This window comes from Rana temporaria, chromosome 8 (genome assembly GCF_905171775.1).
Source record: "Rana temporaria chromosome 8, aRanTem1.1, whole genome shotgun sequence".
In the NCBI taxonomy this organism is placed as follows: domain Eukaryota; kingdom Metazoa; phylum Chordata; class Amphibia; order Anura; family Ranidae; genus Rana; species Rana temporaria.
Window position 1 is genome coordinate 89,122,860 of NC_053496.1, and position 22,568 is coordinate 89,145,427.

The following is a 22,568-nucleotide window of genomic DNA, read 5'->3' on the forward strand; positions in this document are numbered from 1 at the left end:
TTCATTTTGTCAAATTCTATACATATAGGGATGGTCAGTTGGACCAAGTACTTATCTACTTTATGCATTATAAAATACATACGTTTATTCCTTTGTGAACTTACCCACAATAAGACCGATTTCACAATTAGGATCTTCATAAGCACAAGTCATCATTGTTCCAACTGTATCATTTACTATGGCAACTACATCCAAGTCAAATTCCTTAAAAGGAGGAGTACAGTTCAATTAATCATTTTTCAATGAAGCCAACATGCATCTGCAATTTACACTGAACATTGAATATGGTAAATTAGTTTAACATGACAGCTTTAGAGTTGACTGCTGTACAATGCCCATGTGACCTGCTTATATAGAGTAGGCATCACTAAATGGTCATCCAAATCTTGGTCACTCCTCTTATACCCTCATTGTGGCAATTGCCTCTAAAGTTCACTGCTTCTCCTGACTCAACAGCCCAATGTGTACAAATATATACACTGCTGTTTTTTTTTTTTAAATACTAACCTACTACCCAACAGAGTAGCAGTGCCATTGTGCAAGTACTGATAGATTGTCATCACAATGATGCATGGTGATCCAAGTAATGCTGTGTTGGCAGTATGATCCTATATTATCCAGGTGATCCACTGGCATGATATTCAGTGTTTCAATCTGGTCAGCGTGGTGCTATGATCTGGAAGAGAAGACTAAAGTCAGGTGGACTTTTTTCATCAGAAATTCAGATCGTGTGTGGGCCCCATCAGACTTTTTTCCGTCGGTGCTTAGAAATAGAACATGTTTTATTTTTTTCCGATGTAAAAAAAAACAATAGGAAAATCCTATTGTCTGTATGCAACTCCGAAGGAGAAAAAACCCACGCATGCTCAGAATCAAGTCGACGCATGCTCGGAAGCATTGAACTTTATTTTTCTCGGCTCGTCATACTGTTTTACGTCACCGCGTTTTGGACGGTTGGAATTTGGTCTAACAGTGTGTATGCAAGACAGCTTGAATGGAATTCCGACTAAAAATTCCATCGGATTTTAGGCCATCGGAAATTCCGATCGTGTGTACGGGGGGCATAAGGGGTATGAGATCCCTTTCCATTGTTTATTGCCTCCATTTTTAAAAAAGCAACACTTAAATCTTGCTAACCAGTGGGACGACCAAGCAATGATCTTAACCAAAACTCCTTGCCTTCCAGCACAGTGCGGCATGCTCACAAATTCAGTGTATATATATATATATATATATATATATATATATATATATATATTTATACACACAGTACTTCAGTATAATGTATTTGTATTATATATATTTATAATATATATCATGTTTGTAAGGACTGACAACAGTGGGAAATAAAGCTTAGTTGGCAACTGAACCATAATTATAACTGAGGCTATTAAAGGCACCTTTGAATTCTGTGGTAGATGCACCATTACAAGGTAAGTACGCCTAGTGTGTTGTAAAGTGGAAACACTGAAAATGCTGACAAGCCTTTTTCAGGTACTCAGATCTGGGTATAAGCATGCACATTTGTGCACACTGTACATCTTATAGATCCTTAAAAATCATTAAAAGTAGTATTATTTTTTTGTTTTTAGTAGAGTCAGAACTATCAGGTTTTTATTGCCGTCTGCAATAAAGAGTGAACAGGTTTTACCAGATTAGGAAGGCGCAAAAAAAAACAACAAACAGATGTTGTAACCCTTTCCCATTCTACTAAATAACTGTGCTATTTTTTTTTAGCTGTTCCTGTCCCCATCTGGGTGATATCTCATCACTCCCTGCCCTGGAGACACCTTGTCACCTGGACAGGAAGTGAGGGTAAATCTCCCCTATGGATAAACATAAAGCAAAAAACAAAAAAAACAAACAAACAAATGTTCTAACCCTTATCTACTTTGTTTTAAATAAAAAAAAGAAACAGTTTGGGCTAGAGTTGGGCTTTACAATTAGTGCAATCATTTGCCCGATTCCATTCATAACTTGTAAAAGCCGTAAAAACACTCAAGAAGTCACATAACTCTGCTACTTGTTAGTAAATGGCTCATCATTAAAGTGGAGTTCCACCCATAAATATAACATTACATCAGTAGTTTTAAAAAAATGTCATTAGTCCTTTACGAATTTTTTTTTTTTTTTTTTAGATGCCTTCAAAGTGTTGTTGCTAGGCAGAATAGTTAATCTTCCCTCTTCCTGCACCTAGGTGCTTAATGCTTCCTAACCTACACTGCACAGACTCCTGGGAATGTAGTGGGTGTAACTTTCCAGGAGTCTGTGCACTCCCCAGTCTCAAAGAATCATGTGACTTGGACAGCACAGGTGCTGAAACCTGATCTGACACTGCTTGTGCAGCACTGAGCATGTGCGAGATCTGCAAGGCTGAAATCCAGGAAGTCATACAGTCTGGCTTCATGATGCCCACACTTAAGATGGCCCCAGTCAATTTCTATTTTATAAAGTGTCTAAATGCTGTAACAACCTAACAAAACGGACCTTAGTTTACAGACTAACTTTACTAGAATACATTAAGCTTGTGTATTACAGGGGTATTTATATTTAAAAAGTGAAATTGTGGCCGGAACTCCACTTTAAGTGCATTTGTGCTGTAATTACAGTAAAGTGCACAAAACACTGCGAAGAATCAGGCTGTTATTACTTGTGCTCTGGCTGTATTGATGTGACAGATGAGATATAGTCCCACATACCTCTCTTCTCTTGATCCCTTCTCTTAGTAGGCTCACCACATCGTCGCCCTCACAGTCCGTTGCCTTGAAACCTTTGGTCCAGGTTAGTAGGATACCCTGTGGAGTTATAAATCAAATTCCAAGACATTATTAAATTCAGGTGAAATGGAGCATATTTTATAAAATATAGAGATAAGGATTGGTATCAAACAGAACAGTCAGTTTATTTTAATTAAAGAAGGGTAAAGCCACACAGTCCTAGGAGCAAAAGACAATATTCCTCTTTAAATTGTGTTGGTGAACACTGATTTACAGGCAAAATTGTAAGCAAACTTTACGTAAGTGTAACTAAGCTACACAGCTGAAATATGTCTAATGTAGCAGAAAAAAATGTAGGTTCCATTCACACTAGTGCGATTTGTCATGTGACTTTGGACAGCAAAATTACATGACAAGTCGCAACCTATTCTTTTCAATGGCACCCGTTTAAATTGGTGCGACTTAAAGTTGCAGCGACTTTGAAAAGGTGCATGCACTACTTTAGTGCGACTTTTGATGCAACTTTGATCCACAGAATGTAAAGTTAGATCAAAATCGTACCAAAAGTCGCATTAAAGTCACGCTTCAAAGTCTCACTTTAAATCGTGCAACTCTGGAGACACACTAATGTGAATGAAACCTTAATTCTGTCATTCTGACGTTTTTTTTTTGTCCAGACCTCCCTAAGGCCTCATACACACGGACGGACTGTCCGCTGCCGGATTTTGGTCTGATGGTTGTACACACGACGATGACGCGGCGACGTGCGCGACCCTGGAAGGTCAATGAAGACAAATGAATACACCTTGCTCGAGGCTGTGATTGGATAGTGATGAAGAAGTAGCTCAATGAAAAGGTCATCTATGTGCTCTCTCTCCTCCAATCAACTAGCTCTATTTGTTACAATCACAATATCATGCAATGCAGCAAACCACGACCCTCTCGTTTCCAGTCTGAACACGTATGTGCAGAAGATTACAGACTAGTGCAAATGTAAACTGATTTAGAGCTTTTAATTTCTATATAATCAGACAAAATGGAGGGCTTTATTACCCATCTGTGCTTCACATGTATGCATTGCGTGTTACCACAATACATGTAACTCACAATGCATACGTTAGTGCAGGGGTGCTCAAATTTTTGAAAAACAAAAGCCATTTAAGTGATTTGGTAACCAGTTGTGGGCCACAATCAAATAAAATGGTTCAGAATAGCATAAATAGCATTTTCCTCCTGCAGCCGCTAAATGCCAGCAGGAGGAAGAGGAGGAGAAGCCGGTTTTCAGCGTGTATATGCCACCCCCTGTTGCCTGTCCGGTAAAACAGAATGTGACAGGGAGGCCGCACAGGCCCCTGGAGAATGGGGCAGAGTCGTCATTGCGACCCCAGATGCTACACTAGTGGTTGGGGTTTTACCGCCCCTAAACCTCAAATGTAAACACGCCCTTACTGTCCTGAGCCCCCTATGAGGCTGCTTTCACACTGATGTGCTTTGCTATAGACTTTTATTATATCTTGTGAGCTTGGTCACTAGCTTCAAACTTGCAGAATATAACAGAAGTCTATGGCCCGCAGGAAACATGCAGGTGCACTGCACTGCACCCATGGATTAGTGTAAAAGCAGTCTAATACAATCCTGTGAAAAAGTATTTGCCCCCTTCTGATTTCTGTTTTTTCTTTTGTTTTTTGCATATTTGTTACTCTTAAATTACTCAGATCATCAACATTTTTTACTATTACACAAAAATAACCAGAGTAAATACAAAATGCAGTTTTTAAATGATGGTTTCATTTATTAAGGGCAAAAAAGCTGTCCAAACCTGCCTGGCTTTATGTGAAAAAATTAGTGCCCCCTAAACCTAATAACTGGTTGTGCCACCCTTGGCGGCGACAACTGCAATCAAGCGTTTTTGATAACTGGCAATAAGTCCTTTACATTGCTGTGGAGCAATTTTAGCCCACTCTTCTATGCAGAATTGTTTTAATTCAGCTACATTGAAGGGTTTTCCAGCATGAACGGCCTGTGTAAGGTACAGCATCTCAATTGGATTTAAGTCTGGGCTTTGACTAGGCCACTCCAAAGCCTAAATTTTGCTTTGTTTTAACCATTTGGAGGTGGAATTGCTGTTGTGTTTCAGACCATTGTACTGCTGCATAAGCCAAGTGCACTAAGCTTGAGGTCACAAGCTGATGGCCGGACATTCTCCTTTAGGATTTTCTGGTAGAGCTCAGAATTCATGGTTCCATCAATTATGGTAAGCCATTCAGGTCCTGAATCTGCAAAAAAGCCCCAGACCATCATGCTACCACCACCACGTCTGACTGTTGGTATGATGTTCTTGTTATGAAATTAAATGCTGTATTAGTTTTATGCCAGAAGTAAAGGGACGCACACCTTCCAAAACATTACATTATTGTCTCATCAGTCCACAGAATATTTGGTTAAAGCGGGGGTTCTCCCTAAAAATATATTTTTTTTCTAGCATCTCATTCAGCATAGTAGCGTGAGCTACAGTATGCCTTTATATATTTTTTTGGCGCCATACTCACTGTGTAGTCACAAAATATTCCAACTGCACACCTTCCAGGAAAATGGCCAATAAGTAAAAGGGTGCTGAAACGATCACCAGCTGGGAACCGGAAAGCAAATCATGTACACATATTCGCCAGCACACCAAGGATCATTGAAAAAACGTCCAAAAATTTAATGCATAATAGCGATCCAAAAAGCAACGTTTCGAGGTCACGCAGGACCTCTTGCCTGACGAAGAGGTCCTGCGTGACCTCGAAACGTTGCTTTTTGGATCGCTATTATGCATTAAATTTTTGGACGTTTTTTCAATGATCCTTGGTGTGCTGGCGAATATGTGTACATACTCACTGTGTAATCGCGTACGAAAGTTTCCGGGGAATGGGCGTTCCTATTCAGAGGGCTCGTGATTGACGGCCGGCTATGGCGCGTCACGCTTCACGGAAATAGCCGAAATAGGTGTTTGCTCTTCACGGCGCCTGCGCAGTCAGCTCCGATGTCTGTGCGCAGGCGCCATATAGCGCCGGGAAGAGCCGAGACCTACTCCGGCTATTTTCGTGAAGCGTGACGCGCCATAGCCGGCCGTCAATCACGAGCCCTCTGAATAGGAACGCCCATTCCCCACGGGGAGTCGGAAATTTTACTACGCTATTAAACAGTGAGTACGGCGCCAACAAAAAATATAAAGGCATACTGTAGCTCGCGCTACTATGCTGAATGAGATGCTATAAAGTTGTTTTTAGGGTGAAACACCGCTTTAAAAGTCTTGGGGATAATCAAGATGTTTTTTTGGTAAATGTGAGATGAGCCTTTGTGTTCTTTTTTTGTCAGCAGTGGCCTTGGAACTCTCCCATGGATGCCATTTTTTCCTTCCTTCTTATCGCTGAATCATGAACACTGACCTTACCTGAGGCAAAAATGACTAAAGTTCCACTTTAATTTAACAGGCATTGACATACTTCTTTTGTTTTCATTAGCTAATGATTCAATGAGTAGCAAATGAAGAATACGAATAAAAGCCCTGGAGCTTTTATCTTGAAAACTAAGCAATAGCATCGCCACTACTTGTATGGTGTATTTTAATTCATAATAGTACAGTGGAATAGTAAAAGCAAAACACATGATTTCAGAGGTAGAAACTGTCACATCATCCTAGTGAACTTACAGCATCTAAGCTGGTCTGCTTGCAGGGGAAGGAGAAGGTGAATCCCAAGGGAAGCCGGGCTCCTTTAATCCCCATGTAGTCAAGGAAATCTGAGATGCAGTGAACAATGTGATCAAAGAGCTGGAAAATAAAATGTATTATTATTAAAGATTTGTAAGCTCACTGAAACAGTTTCAATTACATATTTTCCATACCGAGACACTGTCAAAACAGCAGGCTATGCAGCTTTATATAAGCGGAAATAATATTTCACATATGTTTTAAAACCAGAGAACTGCCAGCTCCAAGGTGGCTGCCTCTGGTATACTGCTTTTCCTCTTCCCATGATTGTCATTTACTCCACATACGTAAAAGATATCATAATCCAGCCCAACCAATTTATAAAGTATTAAAAAAGTATCGTATATACTCGAGTATAAGCCGAGTTTTTCAGCACATTTTTTTGTGCTGAAAATGCCCCCCCCCCCCCTTTCGGTTTATACTCGAGTCACCTTTTTGCACCTGATCTCCCGGACTTTGGGGACCCGGTACCGGCCGGCCGTAGGTGCCCTGGACTTGGCACACATGTAGCCCCACTCTTTCTCTATAAGTGTGCAAAGTTTGTTGTCTGGGGGACCTACGGCTGGGGAGCACTGATTTTTCAAAGCCGGGCACCCCTTCCATAGACTCCCATGTTAAACGTCAGTCTAGTCATGAACATAGTGAGGCATGGGCATAGTGAGGCATGGGCACAGTGTGGCATGGGCACAGTGAGGCATGGGCACAGTGAGGCATGGGCACAGTGAGGCATGGGCACAGCGAGGCATGGACACAGCGAGGCATGGACACAGTGAGGCATGCACATGGACACAGTGAGGCAAAGTGAAGAACAGTGAGGCATACAGATGGACACCCTAGGCTTATACTCGAGTAAATACGTTTTCCCATTTTTTTGTGGTAAAATTAGGTGCCTCGGCTTATATTCGGGTCGGCTTATACTCGAGTATATACGGTAAGTTGTAGGGCAGGATGCCAAGTAACTTAACAAGTATAAGCTTAAACCAGAAGGAAAATGATTTATAAATAATATATGTGACATACCTCCTCTCCAGTGCCTTGCATGACATCTATAGGAATGGCATAAATTTTATTATGCATTTCCACAGTTCTTCTTTTACCACTTCTTATCTTTACAAGTAATACTCTAAAGTTTGTTCCTCCAAGGTCCAGAGCCAGAAAATCACCATTTTCTAAAACAAAAAATAAATAAAATGATAACATTTTTGATTACCAAATCCTTAAATATCACATATACTTACTTATAGAAAGTAGTTAAGAGTTCCTATTTTTGCTAAATTGAGCTTCCCATTGGAAAGGATCCACTAAAATATTATGGGGCAGATCCACATACATACGCTGCGCCCGGCGTAGATGTAAGATACGCTACGCCGCTGTAACTTACTTGGCTTTGTTTTGAATCCTCAACGAATTTGCGGTGTAAGTTACGGCGGCGTGGTGTATCTCCCGCGGTGTAAGGGCACGGAATTCAATTTGGGCGGGTAGGGGGCGTGTTTCATTTAAATGAAGCGTGTCCCCGCGCCGAACGAACTGCGCACGCGCCGTCCGTAAAAACTCCCAGGATGCATTGCTCCAAATGACGTCGCAAGGACGTCATTGTTTTCAACGTGAACGTAAATGGCGTCCAGCCCCATTCACGGACGACTTACGCAAACGACGTAAAATGTTCAAAATTAGACGCGGGAACGACGGCCATACTTAACATTGAGTACGCCACCATATAGCAGCTTTAACTATACGCCGGAAAAAGCTGAACGGAAACAACGTAAAAAAATATGACGGCCGGTCGTACGTTCGTGGATCGTCGGAAATAGCTAATTTGCATACTCGACGCAGATTACAACGGGAACGCCACCTAGCAGAAGCTAAAAAATTGCATCTAAGACCCGACGGCGTACGAAGACGTACGCCTGTCGGATCTAACACAGATGCCGTTGTATCTTGTTTTGTGGATACCAAAACAAAGATACGACGCGCAAAATTTGAAATTACGCAGCGTATCAAGAGATACACCGGCGTAATTTCTTTGAGGATCTGCCCCTATATATTTTGAGTATAAATTTGTCGTTTCTGTATGCTGAACCATATCATTTCTCAGACACTCTACAAATAGTTATGGAATGACACCACAAGAGGGCACCAGAGAAAGCAATGGGTAACCGTAATGTACTGCACTGGAAACGTCTGCCTGTATCAAACATCACAACTGCGCACAGTTATGAAAAATCTTCCATTAGTAGAGGAGGCTTCTTTTTAGGCTTGATAGAGCTTTCTCTGCATTTCCCTTCCTTTCTGTTTCCTAGGCATTTAAATATTAACAAGTACCTGAGCCATCTGGCGTGCTGCGAACAAATGTTGGCAGCATTTTCACTTTAGCAGTTTCGTGAGTTTTTTTCTTCAATCCACATTCCATCTCGATTCGCATCCTCCTCTTCACCTCATGCAACTGCTCTTTACTAAGGTTGAATTCCTCAAGCGTCTCATCAATCTGTCGCCTCTGCTCTGCCAGCCGATAAGCCACTGCCGTCACCATAGCAGCACCCTTACCACTGCCACTTTCTGACAGCAAGAACCGCACGTCACAGTCAGGGACCAAGCGTCTCACTGTTTTATGCAGACGTCGCGAATACCTAAAGAGAACATATAAAACATTAAAGAATATAAAATAAGAGGATCAATCCAGTTGGCTGCTATGGGTAATGCGGTTACCCTTTTGGGCATGTGTGGTACCAAAAAACATATGGGTCCAAGAGAAATTGGGCTAATTTATATAGAAACTGAAGGTATCAAATTCTTACCATAATGTTTCATCCCTAGTGCCTATCAATGGCAGTTCTGTTTGTAACCCCTCTCTCAGGACCAGTAAATAGGTATGTCATTCTTCTGTCAGGCTTCATGTACATTAGCAGTTCCTGGCATCCCCGAACTTTTGGCAGTTTTTTTGCCAAAGCTCCTAAACTGAACGCCATAAAAACCTGTGTGTCCATGTACACGTATGGCGCATACACACGTCCGTTTTTCATGTCATGGAAAAAAAAGAAGTTTTTCTCGACGCGATTTCTCTCAAGCCTGCCTTGCATACACACGATTGTGATAAAAAATGCTTGAGCAAAGCGTGGTGACGTAAAACACGTACAACGGCACTATAAAGGAAAAGTTCCATTCGAATGGCGCCACCCTTTGGGCTGATTATGCAAATTTCCCTTCTCATAAATTGCTTCTGAGAATGCACGTTTTTTTTCCCCGTCGTTAAAGCCTACACACGACCGTTTTTCATGACGAGAAAAACGACGACGTGAAAAACAACGAGAAAAAATAGAGCATGTTCTAAATTTTTATTGGCCATTTTTCTCGTCGAGAAAAATACTCTGGAGCCTACACACGATCGTTTTTAATGACCAATTTAAAAAATAGCATTTTTCCATTAATGAAAAACGGTCGTGTGTACGCGGCATTAGGCTATAAGCAGAGTTTAGGAGCTGCCCCATTTAGGTGAGGTTAAACCTCCGTCTACTGAATGCGCAAGTATCACATTCAGAATAGGAACATTTTGACCGCCGGTCACGGGCAACCGCAAATCGCGGTAAAAACATGGTTTGCGCTTTTGCCACGGTTTCCTGCTGCCATGGTCAGGGTAGGCCAGTGTTGTTGTTCATTCATTTAGTCATGTCCGGCTCTTCGTGACCTCAATTGATGGTGAATTGATTGACTTGTGTACAACCAGCTAGATCAAAATTCAGCTAGTCCCTGCTGAACCGGACAGATTTCGATGTATGGCTGGGTTTACTTTTTCACTTTTATGTATTTACTGGTCCTGAGGAAGGGGTTAGAGGCAGAGCTCTATCACTAGTATGTTCCAATGTAGAAACCAGGAAAGTATCTTTATTGTTAAAAAAAAAAAGGAGGTCTGTTTTAGTGCCATTTATAAATACAATAGATTAATCTGATGTGTGGTTTCTATAGGAAATACAACATAATACAGCATTTAAATTCTATACTGAAAAACTCTGAATAAATACGCCTCTCGCCTCTGTATATCTTCACCATAGCAGAGAAGGCATGCAGAGAGAAAATCTAATAGTGCATTAACATTTTATTACGTATGTACACAAGCAGCTAACATCACCCACAAGATCTGCTCACATATAAAAAGTGCGGCACGTTTGCTCACATGTGTTGGTCTTGCTCCAGGTTGTGTCATTTCTGGGCAGGGGTATTGGATGCTATTAACACCGTTGGCAACCTCTCTGTCCCTATGGACCCCTTGGTGCTGCTGCTAGAACGATTTTGTGGAGGCCACTAAGCATTTCAAACTTTTTTTTTCTTTTTAGCCTATTATGATAGAAGGGAAAGTCTGATGAAATGGAAGCTGCCTACTCTGTCCACTTCGTCTGGCTGGAAGGCGGCGATCAACAGGGCTCTTCCCCTATATAAGCTTATGTACATCAGCCGAAACTGTTCTGCTCAATTCAACAACATTTGGGCTGGCTGGATAGAAGCGCAGGGCACTACTGTTTAGGTGTTGATATCTCACGGTATAGTATATAACTAAGGGTTTTCTATTGAAATGTTTCTCAACTCCAGTCCTCAAGTACCCCCAACAGGTCATGTATTCAGGATTTCCCCTTCAGATGAAATGGCTAAGGGAATTACTAAGGCAGTGAAACTGATCAAATCGCCTGTGCAAAATAATGGAAAGACTGAAAACATGACCTGTTGGGGGTACTTGAAGACTGGAGTTGATAAACATTGATCTATTGTACCTTGTGTATGTTACCGTACCTACCTGCCAGGGCCGATCCGACCTATAGGCTCACTATGCAAGACGCTTAGGGAGGGCCCCCCACATTACTAGAGGCCCCGTCTGGTGAGAAGTCATTTTCGGCCCCTCACCCCGCATCTCAACTCGCTGGCTTAATGGGAAACAAGGTAAGAAGTCAGCACCCCCGCTCACTTTAATGTAAGATGTCATTTCCAACAGCAGAACACCCCCCCCCCCACTTCTCAACTTTAATGTGACATGTCATTTTGCTTAGGGCCCCAGGGAGGTCAGGATCGGTGAGCGGATCTTTCATTTACGTTACGCCGCGGCAAGTTTTTCAGGCAAGTGCTTTATTCACAAAGCACTTGCCTGTAAAGTTGAGGCGGCGTAGCGTAAATCCACCCGGCGGAATTCAAATTTTGGCAGGTAGGGGGAGTGTATCATTTAAATGATGCGCATCCCCGCGCCGAACGAACTGCGCACGCGCTGGCCGCGACTGAATCCCAGTGCGCATGCTCCAAATGACGTCGGCAACTCGTCATGCTTTCGTCGTGAACGTAAATTACGTCCAGCCGTATTCGCGAACGACTTACGCAAACGACTTAAAAAATTCAAAACTCTGCGCGGGAACGACGACCATACTTAACATAGGATACGCCGCACATACCCCTCATATAGCAGGGGTAACTATACACCGGAAAAAGCCGAACGCAAACGACATAAAAAAAAAGCGCCGGGCGATCGTTCGTTTCTGAATCGGCGTAACTCCTCATTTGCATATTCCTCGCGTATACAAACGGAAGCGCCACCTAGCGGCCAGCGTGAGATTGCAGCCTAAGATCCGACGTTGTAAGTCACTTACACCTGTCGGATCTTAGGGATATCTATGCGTAACCTGATTCTATGAATCAGGCGCATAGATACGACGGCCGGACTCAGAGATACGCCGGCGTATCAGGAGATACGCCGTCGTATCTCCTTTCTGAATCCGGGCCCTTGTCTTTCTCTGTTTACCAGACAGCAACTCCAGAACAGTTCCAGCGTGCATGGGATGTCACTTTGCTACGGGCTGACATCACCTGCTTAGTCCCACCAGCAATGGAGTGTGCCTCCAGCACAAACACAGAACACTCCGTGACTTTGCATATATGTGTGTTGCTGGCAGAAACCGGTTAAGGGATAACTTTGTTTTCAAAACATACTGGGTAAATCAGTAGGTGACATTGAAACTACAAACATAACCATAGCACTTACTGTGGATGCATCTTGTAAAGTGATCCATCAATGCCTACTGTGGTTCGCAACCTGGGGACTCCTTTATTGTCCCGGAGACGAGCTAAGATGCCACCCAGTGTAGAAGCTATCAGGTTGGCAGAACGGAAGGAGACGATTGTACACACATGTTGTACGGCAATACAGTCTTCATGGGAAGGTTCCACCCCTAACCTTGTCAGTATATCTTTGGCTTTGCTTAATCCTTCTTTACTCCTGAGAATAAAAAGACAGAATTGTGTTTATGCAGCACTGTTAGATACCAAACCATTAATCCTGAATTTGATATCATCAGAATTCTTTTTTGCATTTATGGCATTGAAATCTCAAAACAACATATTCTTTGTATTTCTGTTTTGCTGGATGTATGTGATTTACTGAATGTACAGCAAATATCATCTTTGAACATAGGAAGCAATGTCAATTTTAAATAATTCCGGGAACTTTTTTAAACTTGTACTTTGTTTTTTTTACATACAAAGAAAAAAGCAATAGTACTTTGCTAAAAGATAGGTTCACCTTTAGTAACATGTTTCTAATGAGTGCCTGCCCACAACTCCTGATTCTCCCCACCCTGTGACAGTTTTCAGGGGATCTTCTCCCCAAACCCCCTGTTACAATTTAAAAACAGTGGGGCCCTCAGAGCCATGTCATTCATTTACAGGGCTACGTGAATGAATGAACTACAAGTCCTGTCTGCCATTGTGGCAGATGGTTTGTAGTTCTAAATGAACTGTGAGGGGACTGGTGAGCACTCTCAGGCCTCGTACACACGACCGAGTTTCTCTGCAAAAACCAGCAAGAAACTTGCTGGGAGATATTTTTTTTTGCCGAGGAAACCGGTCGTGTGTACATTTTCGTAGAGGAAACTGTCGAGAAACTCGACGAGCCAAAAAGAGAGCAAGTTCTCTATTTCCTTGACGGGAATGGAGAAAATTGGCTTGTCGAGTTCCTCGACAGCCTAACAAGGAACTCGACAAGGAAAACGATGTGTTTCGCCCATCGAGTTTCTCGGTCGTGTGTACGAGGCTTCATAGTTCATTGACACTTTCTACAACTTTCAAATAGAAGCTGTAGGCAGTGTTTTCAGGTGCCTGACATTGCACCCTTGATCTGCTGTTCGTGCAGGCTCCTAATTTTATGTTTACTTGCAAAAATATGTGTATGTATTTATTTTTTTTGTTTAACCACTTGCCGACTGGCTCACGCACATATACGTTGGCAAAGTGGTTCGTTCTGGCGAATCAATGTACCCGTACATAGGCTCCTTTAAGAGCGAGGGACCCTGAGCGCATGGCCAGCCACCCACGTACACCGGCACGAGAGCCAGAACAGGCATTTGTTTATGTAAACACACAAATCCTCATTCTGACAGGAGAGAAGAGACAGATCATCTGTTTGTAGTAATTATGAACAGCGATAAGTCTCCTCCTCCAGTCAGTCCCATCCCCCCACAGTTAGAAACACTCAAGAGGGAACACATTTAACCCCTTGATCGCCCCAGTGTTAACCCCTTCCCTGCCAGGTACATTTACACAGTAATCAGAGCATTTTTTTTTAGCTCTGATTGCTGTATAAATGTCAATGGTCCCCAAAAAAAAGTGTCAAAAGTGTCCGATCTGTCCGCCGCATTGTCGCAGTCCCACTAAAAATCGCAGCTCACCGCCATTACTAGTAAAAAAAAGTCTGTCATCTATTTTGTAGACGCTATAACTTTTGCGCAAACCAATCAATATACGCTTATTGTGATTTTTTATACCAAAAATATGTAGAAGAATACATATTGGCCTAAAGTGATGACATCATTTTTTGTTAAAACATTTGGGATATTTATTATAGCAAAAAGTAAAAAATATTGTTTATGTTTTTTTAAATTTACGTATTTTTTTTTGTTTATAGCGCAAAAAAAAAAATCCGCAGAGGTGATCAAATACCACAAAAAGAAAGCTCTATTTGTGGGGGGGAAAAAAAGATGTCAATTTTGTTTGGATAAAGTGTTGCACGACCGCGCAATCGTCCGTTAAAGTGACGCAGTGCTTCATCGCAAAAATAAAATGGCCTGGTCATTAAAGGGGAAAATCTTCCGGTCCTTAAGTGGTTAAAGGTGAACATATGCCACGTACACACGATCATTTTTCGGCATGAAAAAACTTTGTTTTTAAAAAATGTAATTTAAAATGATCGTGTGTGGGCTTCACATCATTTTTCATGTTCTGAAAAACGACAAAAAAAAAATCGAATATGCTGCATTTTTAAACAATGTTTTAAACAATGTCGTTTTTCGGGTTGTAAAAAATGATCGTGTGTGGGCTAAAATGACGTTAAAAACCTGCGCATGCTCAGAAGCAAGTTATGAGACGGGAGCGCTCGTTCTGGTAAAACTACCATTCGTAATGAAGTAAGCACATTCATCACGCTGTAACAGACAGAAAATCGCGAATCGTCTTTTACTAACACGGAATCAGCTAAAGCAGCCCCAAAGGGTGGCATCATCCGCATGGAACTTCCCCTTTATAGTGCCGTCGTACGTGTTGTACGTCACCCCGCTTTGCTAGAGCATTTTTTAAAAACGATGGTGTGTGGGCAAGGCCGTTTTAATGATGTTGGAAAAACATCGTTTTTTTTTTTCATGCCGAAAAATTATCGTGTGTACGCGGCATTAGCCTTAAATCATGTTCTTCTTGTATGCATTTTTACTATGCTCTGAGGAATCTTCCCCTAAACCTGCAGCATTTTTATACCATGTAAAAGAACTTTAGTTGCTGATAGAGGGCAGTTCTAAAATATGAGAAAAATGGTGGCAGGAAAACTACATGCAGGTATTTGCAGTTTATAGGGCTGATTTACTAAAGAAGTAGGGAACGTTCACTTTAATTTTCAGTTTAATGAATAGATGAGCTTAATAAAATCCCCAATCCAAATAACAATAACAACTTTACAGAGATTCTAATCATTCCCAGAGGAAAAGCATTTAAGATAGATAGATAGATAGATAGATAGATAGATAGATAGATAGATAGATAGATAGATAGAAAACAATGCACTTACTTCTCAATGGCAGACACGTGCTTAGTCTCAAGCTTCCCTCTAGTTAAGAGTTCTGGAGTGATTCTTCCTTCAAACAGAAGACCTTCTTTGGCCATCTTTACCAATATAAGTCTGACCAATTCTCCCATATACATGCCACTCACCATCTTTTCAAATCTGAAAAGAAAAATGACAACATCAATTACAATCCCAAGTTGAATACATTACAAAAGGCCCAATTGTCCCTGGTTATCCTTACAATCAAATGTCATTATTGTAACATTGGTAGTCACAGCAGCCACATTGTATATAGGCATTTGTGGAAGCTTTAAAAGTAATTAGTTGGCTGCTAGAATCATCAGGAGTAGAATTAGCGCAGTAGCAGTAATATGCTGCCATATCCGCATATCCACAAAGTCTAAAATTACAGAAATCAGTCGGCATTTTGAGGTACCACTCCCAGACACAAAGGATTTTTTTTCTTGTAAAATAATTATATTTGTATTGTACATAGATTCATAAAATTGTAAAACAAGACTATTTAAAAAAGCGAACAGGCAATTAGAAATGCATTTTATATTCTCATACATTTATATCTATAACATTGGTCACCAAACTGTGGCCCAGGGGCCAGATGCAGCCCTTCACTTGATCTTATCTGGCCCTTAAGGCGTAGTTCCTGCCACTGACAACAGGGTACTATTCCTCCCACTGACGCCAATGGTGGGGTACATATCCTCCCACTGACGCCAATGATGGGTCACTATTCCTCCCCCTAATACCAAAAATGGGGCACCATTCTTCCGCGCCGGGCTCCTACATTTCGGGCCTATTGATTTTGACGTGGACGTAAACAACGTAAATCCCGATTCACGGACGACTTACGCAAACGACGTTAAAAATTCGAATTTTGACGCGGGAACGGCGGCCATACTTGACATTACTATTCCAATAGGGCCTAGCTCTAACTTTATGCGGCCTATCTCTTACGCAAACGGCGTAAAAGTACTGCGTCGGCCGGGCGTACGTTCGTGAATCGGCGTATCTCCTCATTTACATATTCTACGCCGACCGCAATGGAAGCGCCACCTAGCGGCCATCCAAAATATTGCAATCTAAGATAGGATGGCGCAAGCCGTCGTATCTTAGATATGTTTAAGCGTATCTCTGTTTGAGCATACGCTTAAACATAAGTCGGCGTAGATTCTGAGTTAGGTCGGCTTATCTACTGATAAGTCGGCCTAACTCTTACTGAATCTACCTACAAGTCTCTTTCCTATTTTCCTGAAAATGTATATCTTTTGTAAAATCCCTTTCTTAAATAAAAAATTTAAGGGCATGCAAATTAATCAAGTTAACTGATGCTTACTTTAGCTGCTTTTGCTTGGCTATCTAGTTATTAATGATATCTGGTCATGAAAGGGTTAATCACATATAAAATAGAGGCTCTGTACTGTCTTCTATTCTGCTCTATATACAGTACCCATATATTGAATCAAGTTCACCCTCTATAATGTTTTTTTTACATCCTTTGGCATAACTGGCATGTCATTTCAAAAGCTGGGTGTGCTAGCCAGAGCCTTCCAAAACACAGTGACAGAACCAAGCCTTCTTTGTCCATCTTAAGTATCAGGAAAACTGCATGAACCCAATTCAAGTAGTGTCTTCTAATATAACATTAACTAAAGCTTGATTAACCTTTTTCCACATACATAAAAAGGAATACAAAACTTGCAGCCTGGTTATAGTGCAGAGGGGAATTGAAACCTTCCAAATGCCTGTAAATGCTTTTTTCTCTATCCCAAGGGTCTGCAAACTTTCTAAACAAAGGGCCAGTTAAGTGTCCTTCAAACTTTATGGGGGCTGGACTGTAGGAGTAGAAAATGTGCTGGAATTAGTGGGAGCAAACAGTGTGCCCTCTTTCATATTAGAGGGTGGAATAGTGTCCCATCGTTGGTGTCAGCAGGAAGAATAGTGCCCCATTTCTGGTAATTAGGGGGAGGAAAAGTGACCCATCAATTGTGTCAGTGGGAGGAATTTTGCCACATCATTGGTGTCAGTTGGAGGAATAGTCCCCCTCGTTTTGGTGTCAGAATCAGAAACAATGGGGTAGATTCAGGTACTGCTGCGCACTTCTTACGGAGGCGCAGCGTTACGTTTTTACGCTACGCCTCCGTAAATTACTTGCGCTACGCTTGATTCAGGAAGCAGTAGCTCCGTAATTTGCGGAGGCGCTCCGTAAAAATGGCCGGCGTAAGCGCGCGTAATTTAAATGATCCCATAGGGCGTGGATCATTTAAATTAGGCGCGTTCCCGCGCCGAATGTAGTGCGCATGCTACGTCGGGAAACTTTCCCGACGTGCATTGCGGCAAATGACGTCGCAAGGACGTCATTTGCTTTAACGTGAACGTAAATGGCGTCCAGCGCCATTCACGATTCACTTACGCAAACAACGTAATTTTCAAACATCGCGACGCGGGAACGACGGGTATACTTAGCATTGGCTGCCCCTGCTAATAGCAGGAGCAGCCTTACGCGGAACCCGACGAACGTAAAATGCGTACGCAGGGCGCGCGTAGGGTTGTGAATCGGCGTGAGTATGCAATTTGCATACTCTACGCTGACCACTACAGGAACGCCACCTAGCGGCCATCGTAATGCCATCGTAATGCAGCCTACAATACGACGGCATAAGAGCCTTATGCCAGTCATATCTTAGGCTGCAGTCGGCGTAACGAGCTTTCTGAATACAGAAAAGTCGTTACGCCGGGGCAACTAAGCAATTGCGCTGCGTAACTATGGTTATGCAGACGCACTTGCTTACTGAAACCACCCCTATGCCCCAAAGGGCAGGAGTAGATCACGTGAAGGGCCGCATCTGGCCCTGGGCCACAGTTTGGAGACTACTGCTCTATCCCAATGCTATGCAGAATCATCAATATATACCTGTTGGGCACCCAGCGGGTTCACTTCTATAAAAGAAAGAACAATTACATTATCCGTAATAACCAAGTAATTTTAAATTTTGGTTTTTAGAAACTGAAGTATAACAATATTTATTGAACAGTCACTCAAATTGTTACCTTGGGTATTAATGTGGCACAACATATTTATCATCCTTAAATGATTTCTTAGAATATGACTAAAGTGAATGAAAACAGGACAATAGTTGTTTAACCTCACTCATGGACCAAGAATATAATTAGGCTGTCATTCCAGAGCTCTCTTTTTGAAGGTGCTAGTCGCTTGGCTGCAATACTTTCTGAGGCCCAGACCAAGGCTTGGGAGTTCTGACTTCTCTGACTTTTTAGTTGTTTGCTTGTTCCGGGTGAATGAATCACAAAATAATGTGGCCAAAGACAAGCAAGTCACCTTTCCAGAAGGTGGTTAACAATGACAACTCCGGTATTGGCTTCATCTTAGACCATATCCTCCGCTAAGGCCTCGTACACACGATAGGTTAACCAGAGGACAACGGTCTGATGGATCGTTTTCATCGGTCAATACCGATCGTGTGTGGGCCCCATAGGTTATTTAACCATTGGTTAAAAAAAAGCCAACTTGCTTTAAATTTAACAGATGGATTCCTAACCGATAGGTCAAAACTGATCGTTGGTAGGCACGACCATCGGTTAGAAATCCACGCATGCTCAGAATCAAGTCGACGCATGCTTGGAAGCATTGAACTTCATTTTTTTTCATTTTTTTTTTCATTTTTTTCAGCACGTCGTTGTGTTTTACGTCACCGCGTTCTGACACGATCGGTCCATCAGTCAGCTTCATCGGTTATCCGATGAGAACGGTCCTTCAGACCGTTCTCAACGGATGGACTGATCATGTGTACGAGGCTTTACTGTTTGTGTTGAAAAGCCTCAATGTCATAATAATTATAACTGGACAAATCTTTTTTCCCACTCAGCAATAGGTGTATATGTAAAATGATCTATATAGGGGTAAATGCTTACAATTGTTTTCCTGGATTCAAAGAGCCTCGGTCAATCTCTCGATCAAACTCTGTCCTAATGTCCTCCAAAGAGCCATCATCTCCAAATGCTCCCCATTCAGTGTTAATTAACATCCTGCCCTCATCTCCTTCCACTAAATCAACGTGCCTCAGCTCCTCCATGTAACAGGCGTTTGTTCCGGTACCTGAGAAGACATATCACAATCAGTTCTTTCTGCGTGACATCCACGGCACTGTTTACACAAATGGTTTTGTCTCCTTACCAATGATTATGCCAACTTCACATCTCTGGTCATCAAACGCACAGGTCATCATGGTGCCAACTGTGTCATTCACTACAGCCATAATATCTGCATCATAGTCCTGGGGAATAAGAACATGAGATCTTTGTCATGTACATAGTTGGGATATATACAGTATAGGGCCCAATTGCACCACAATGCAAAGTCGTTTTTTAAGCACTGTGAACGGACCTCAAGGCACAGAAAAATAGGCCCAGTTCTATGTTAAAAAATGAGAGCATTTGCATCCGTGCACTGTGGTGCGCTAAAGTGCAGATGCACTACAACACACTGTATATGTGCACTAGTGTGCAATTAGTCAATGAATATAAATACATTGCAACAAACACATAACACATATTATACGTATGTTGTGATGAGAACGAGCCCTAAAGCAGTTGATGTATAAACAGGAATGACAAGAGTCAAGCCAATAAAATTGATGTCCAGGTTGATACTCCATCCTTTTATAAAGCACTGAAGCACAAAGGCAGACTGGTGCTGTAGTTCTGCCTCAGTAAATTTAATTTTTTTCTGTTTTAAAAGTATTTATTGTAAGTGTTTTACAAAGGTTAGAAAGGTAGACATAAACATACATAAATAAGGCCTACAATCAGCCTTGCTTGAATCAACCAAACCGGAACAAAGTGTAAAACCGTGACGCATACTGTTTTAACTTGGAGATCCCAACAATAGTAAATCGGGGGAATGCATAGTTACAGTCACAAGATCACCAGTAGGCATCTGTATTAATATTACAAACCTGAAAATGGGGGGAAAAGAGGACCCCAGTTGCGAGTAAAATGATAGGCTATGCAGTGGAAGGAGAACCGACCATCCCACAGAGAGAGACCCCTCCTGCTCTCGCCCTGCCTGTTGGGGCAGGGAGAGAATGGCAAATTCCAACAAAAACAAAACATGGCTCCCCAACCACACAATAATCGCACTTTGTTTAAGAGGAGAAATGGGGAGAGAGGGCCCCCCAAATCCAACCATCCCCAAGGAATAGAGGGAAAGGGCAGGTAAAGCCATAAAGAAAGGGGGAAAAGAAGGGGAAAGATATAAAGAAGGAATAAAAGTAGAAGAAAAGAAAAAAATAGAGAAAGCAGAGAGAAGAGCTGGGGATCGCCACTCTATCCGCAGTCCTGGCCACCATCAGAGTACCTCCTATTCAGGAGTCTGAAGATATTGAATCCGAAGGATTCCAGACCCATTTCAAACCAAGCAGCAGTGTCACGAAATGTGCTGACCAATTTTTCATAAATCATTATCCAGGTAAGCTTACGCTTCATTACCGGTGTACTTTCAGTGCAATTTCAGGTGTACTTTCAGTGCCATTTCAAGTACACTTTCCCCTTGTAGTGCAAAGTGGATTTGCCTTTCGTAAATAACCCCCAATGTTCAATGTCACTGCATTTATTGCATTCTATCCCATCCACTGTGCTTCTGTACTGTAGATACAAAAGACTGCTCCCACCATCAGTGATGCTATTATTGCACTCACCAGAACCATGAGGCCCCTGGGCCAAACACGCTTTAATAATCATCCCAACCAGAACCGTTTTCCTTCCTCTATAAACCGTGTTCTCCCATCTGAGAATAAATACCATTCACCAAAAAATGACAGGGTAATTGTCCAACACCGTTTTTAAAAAAAATAGCTAATTAAAAAATCGTCCCACAAATATTGCGCTTACACATTATTGTGCCCAAACCAGCACCAGCTCAATCAGTCTTTTGTATGAGTAAAAAAAAAACAGACCACTGTCAGGTAATCCGACCTGCACCGCCGCTTCTCTCACCTCTGATCATAGCTGCTCATCGCAAGTGACGTCACAATCGTTTGCCGAGTAGAACGCACGCCATGATTTGGTGAGAAAAGCGGCAAAGGATATCAGGGTAAATTTCCATAAAAACTTTAGATCATTTTAAAATGTTGGTGGAAGTTGGTGATAAATTTCATTATTGATATGGTGTTTTTTAAGATCAGAAGCTGGCTGAAATGGCCGGAACTTTGCCTAATAATGCCAATACACTTATCAGTTTGTTCATTTCTATCTACTTTCACACACAAACATTTTAAGGTTGAACGTTTCCAAATTATAAAAATTGTAATGCAGATTAATTTAAAATGTCTTCTGGCATGAGTCAGTTTCAACTACAGTTCAATTTTTTGGCACTAGGGAAAAATTTGTGATTGAAAAATGTTTGAAATTCACCAATTTACCACAACATTGCTGATGTATGGCCACCAAAAGTACCCGTAGCACTGTTTTGTAGAGAAGAAGAAAGAATATGTAATAAAGCAGGATTGACTTACAGTGCCCCTTACTCTCCCGGAATGAATCCTGCTAAAGATTGGATTACAGGAGGCAGACTGAGGTACTATTTAAAAATAAGTCTAAATAATACACCTGGGTTAAACTGGGGAATTGCATATCTGTCGACATTTTTTCTTAAAGGAGTTGTAAAGGTTTGTTTTTTATTTTCTAAATAGATTCCTTTAAGCTAGTGAATTGTTGGTTCACTTACCTTTTCCTTCGATTTCCCTTCTAAATGTTTTTTTTTTCTTTCTCTGAATTTATCACTTCTTGTTTCTCCTCAGTAAGCTTGCCCCCATCATCCGAGCCGTTCTGGCTGGGGGTTAGTCAGCCAGAACAGCTTACTAAGGAGGAACAGGAAGTGATAAATTCAGACAAAGGAAAAAAACATTTAGAAGGGAAATCAAAGGAAAAGGTAAGTGAACCAACAATGCACTAGCTTAAAGGAACCTATTTAGAAAATAAAAAACAA

General features: G+C 41.7%; 1 protein-coding gene across 1 annotated transcript in view; it reads right to left on the bottom strand.

The window, feature by feature from the left end:
* LOC120947148 (hexokinase-1) overlaps nt 1-22,568 on the bottom strand; it is an 86,280-nt gene that overhangs the window by 14,925 nt on the left and 48,787 nt on the right. The window contains exons 6-14 of the mRNA XM_040362186.1: nt 19,758-19,857; nt 19,496-19,679; nt 15,551-15,706; nt 12,485-12,718; nt 8,794-9,098; nt 7,492-7,640; nt 6,412-6,531; nt 2,700-2,795; nt 105-204 (exon numbers count right to left, since the gene is read on the bottom strand). Of these exons, the coding sequence (XP_040218120.1) occupies nt 105-204; nt 2,700-2,795; nt 6,412-6,531; nt 7,492-7,640; nt 8,794-9,098; nt 12,485-12,718; nt 15,551-15,706; nt 19,496-19,679; nt 19,758-19,857 (1,444 nt within the window). The remainder of the gene's footprint in view (nt 1-104; nt 205-2,699; nt 2,796-6,411; nt 6,532-7,491; nt 7,641-8,793; nt 9,099-12,484; nt 12,719-15,550; nt 15,707-19,495; nt 19,680-19,757; nt 19,858-22,568) is intronic.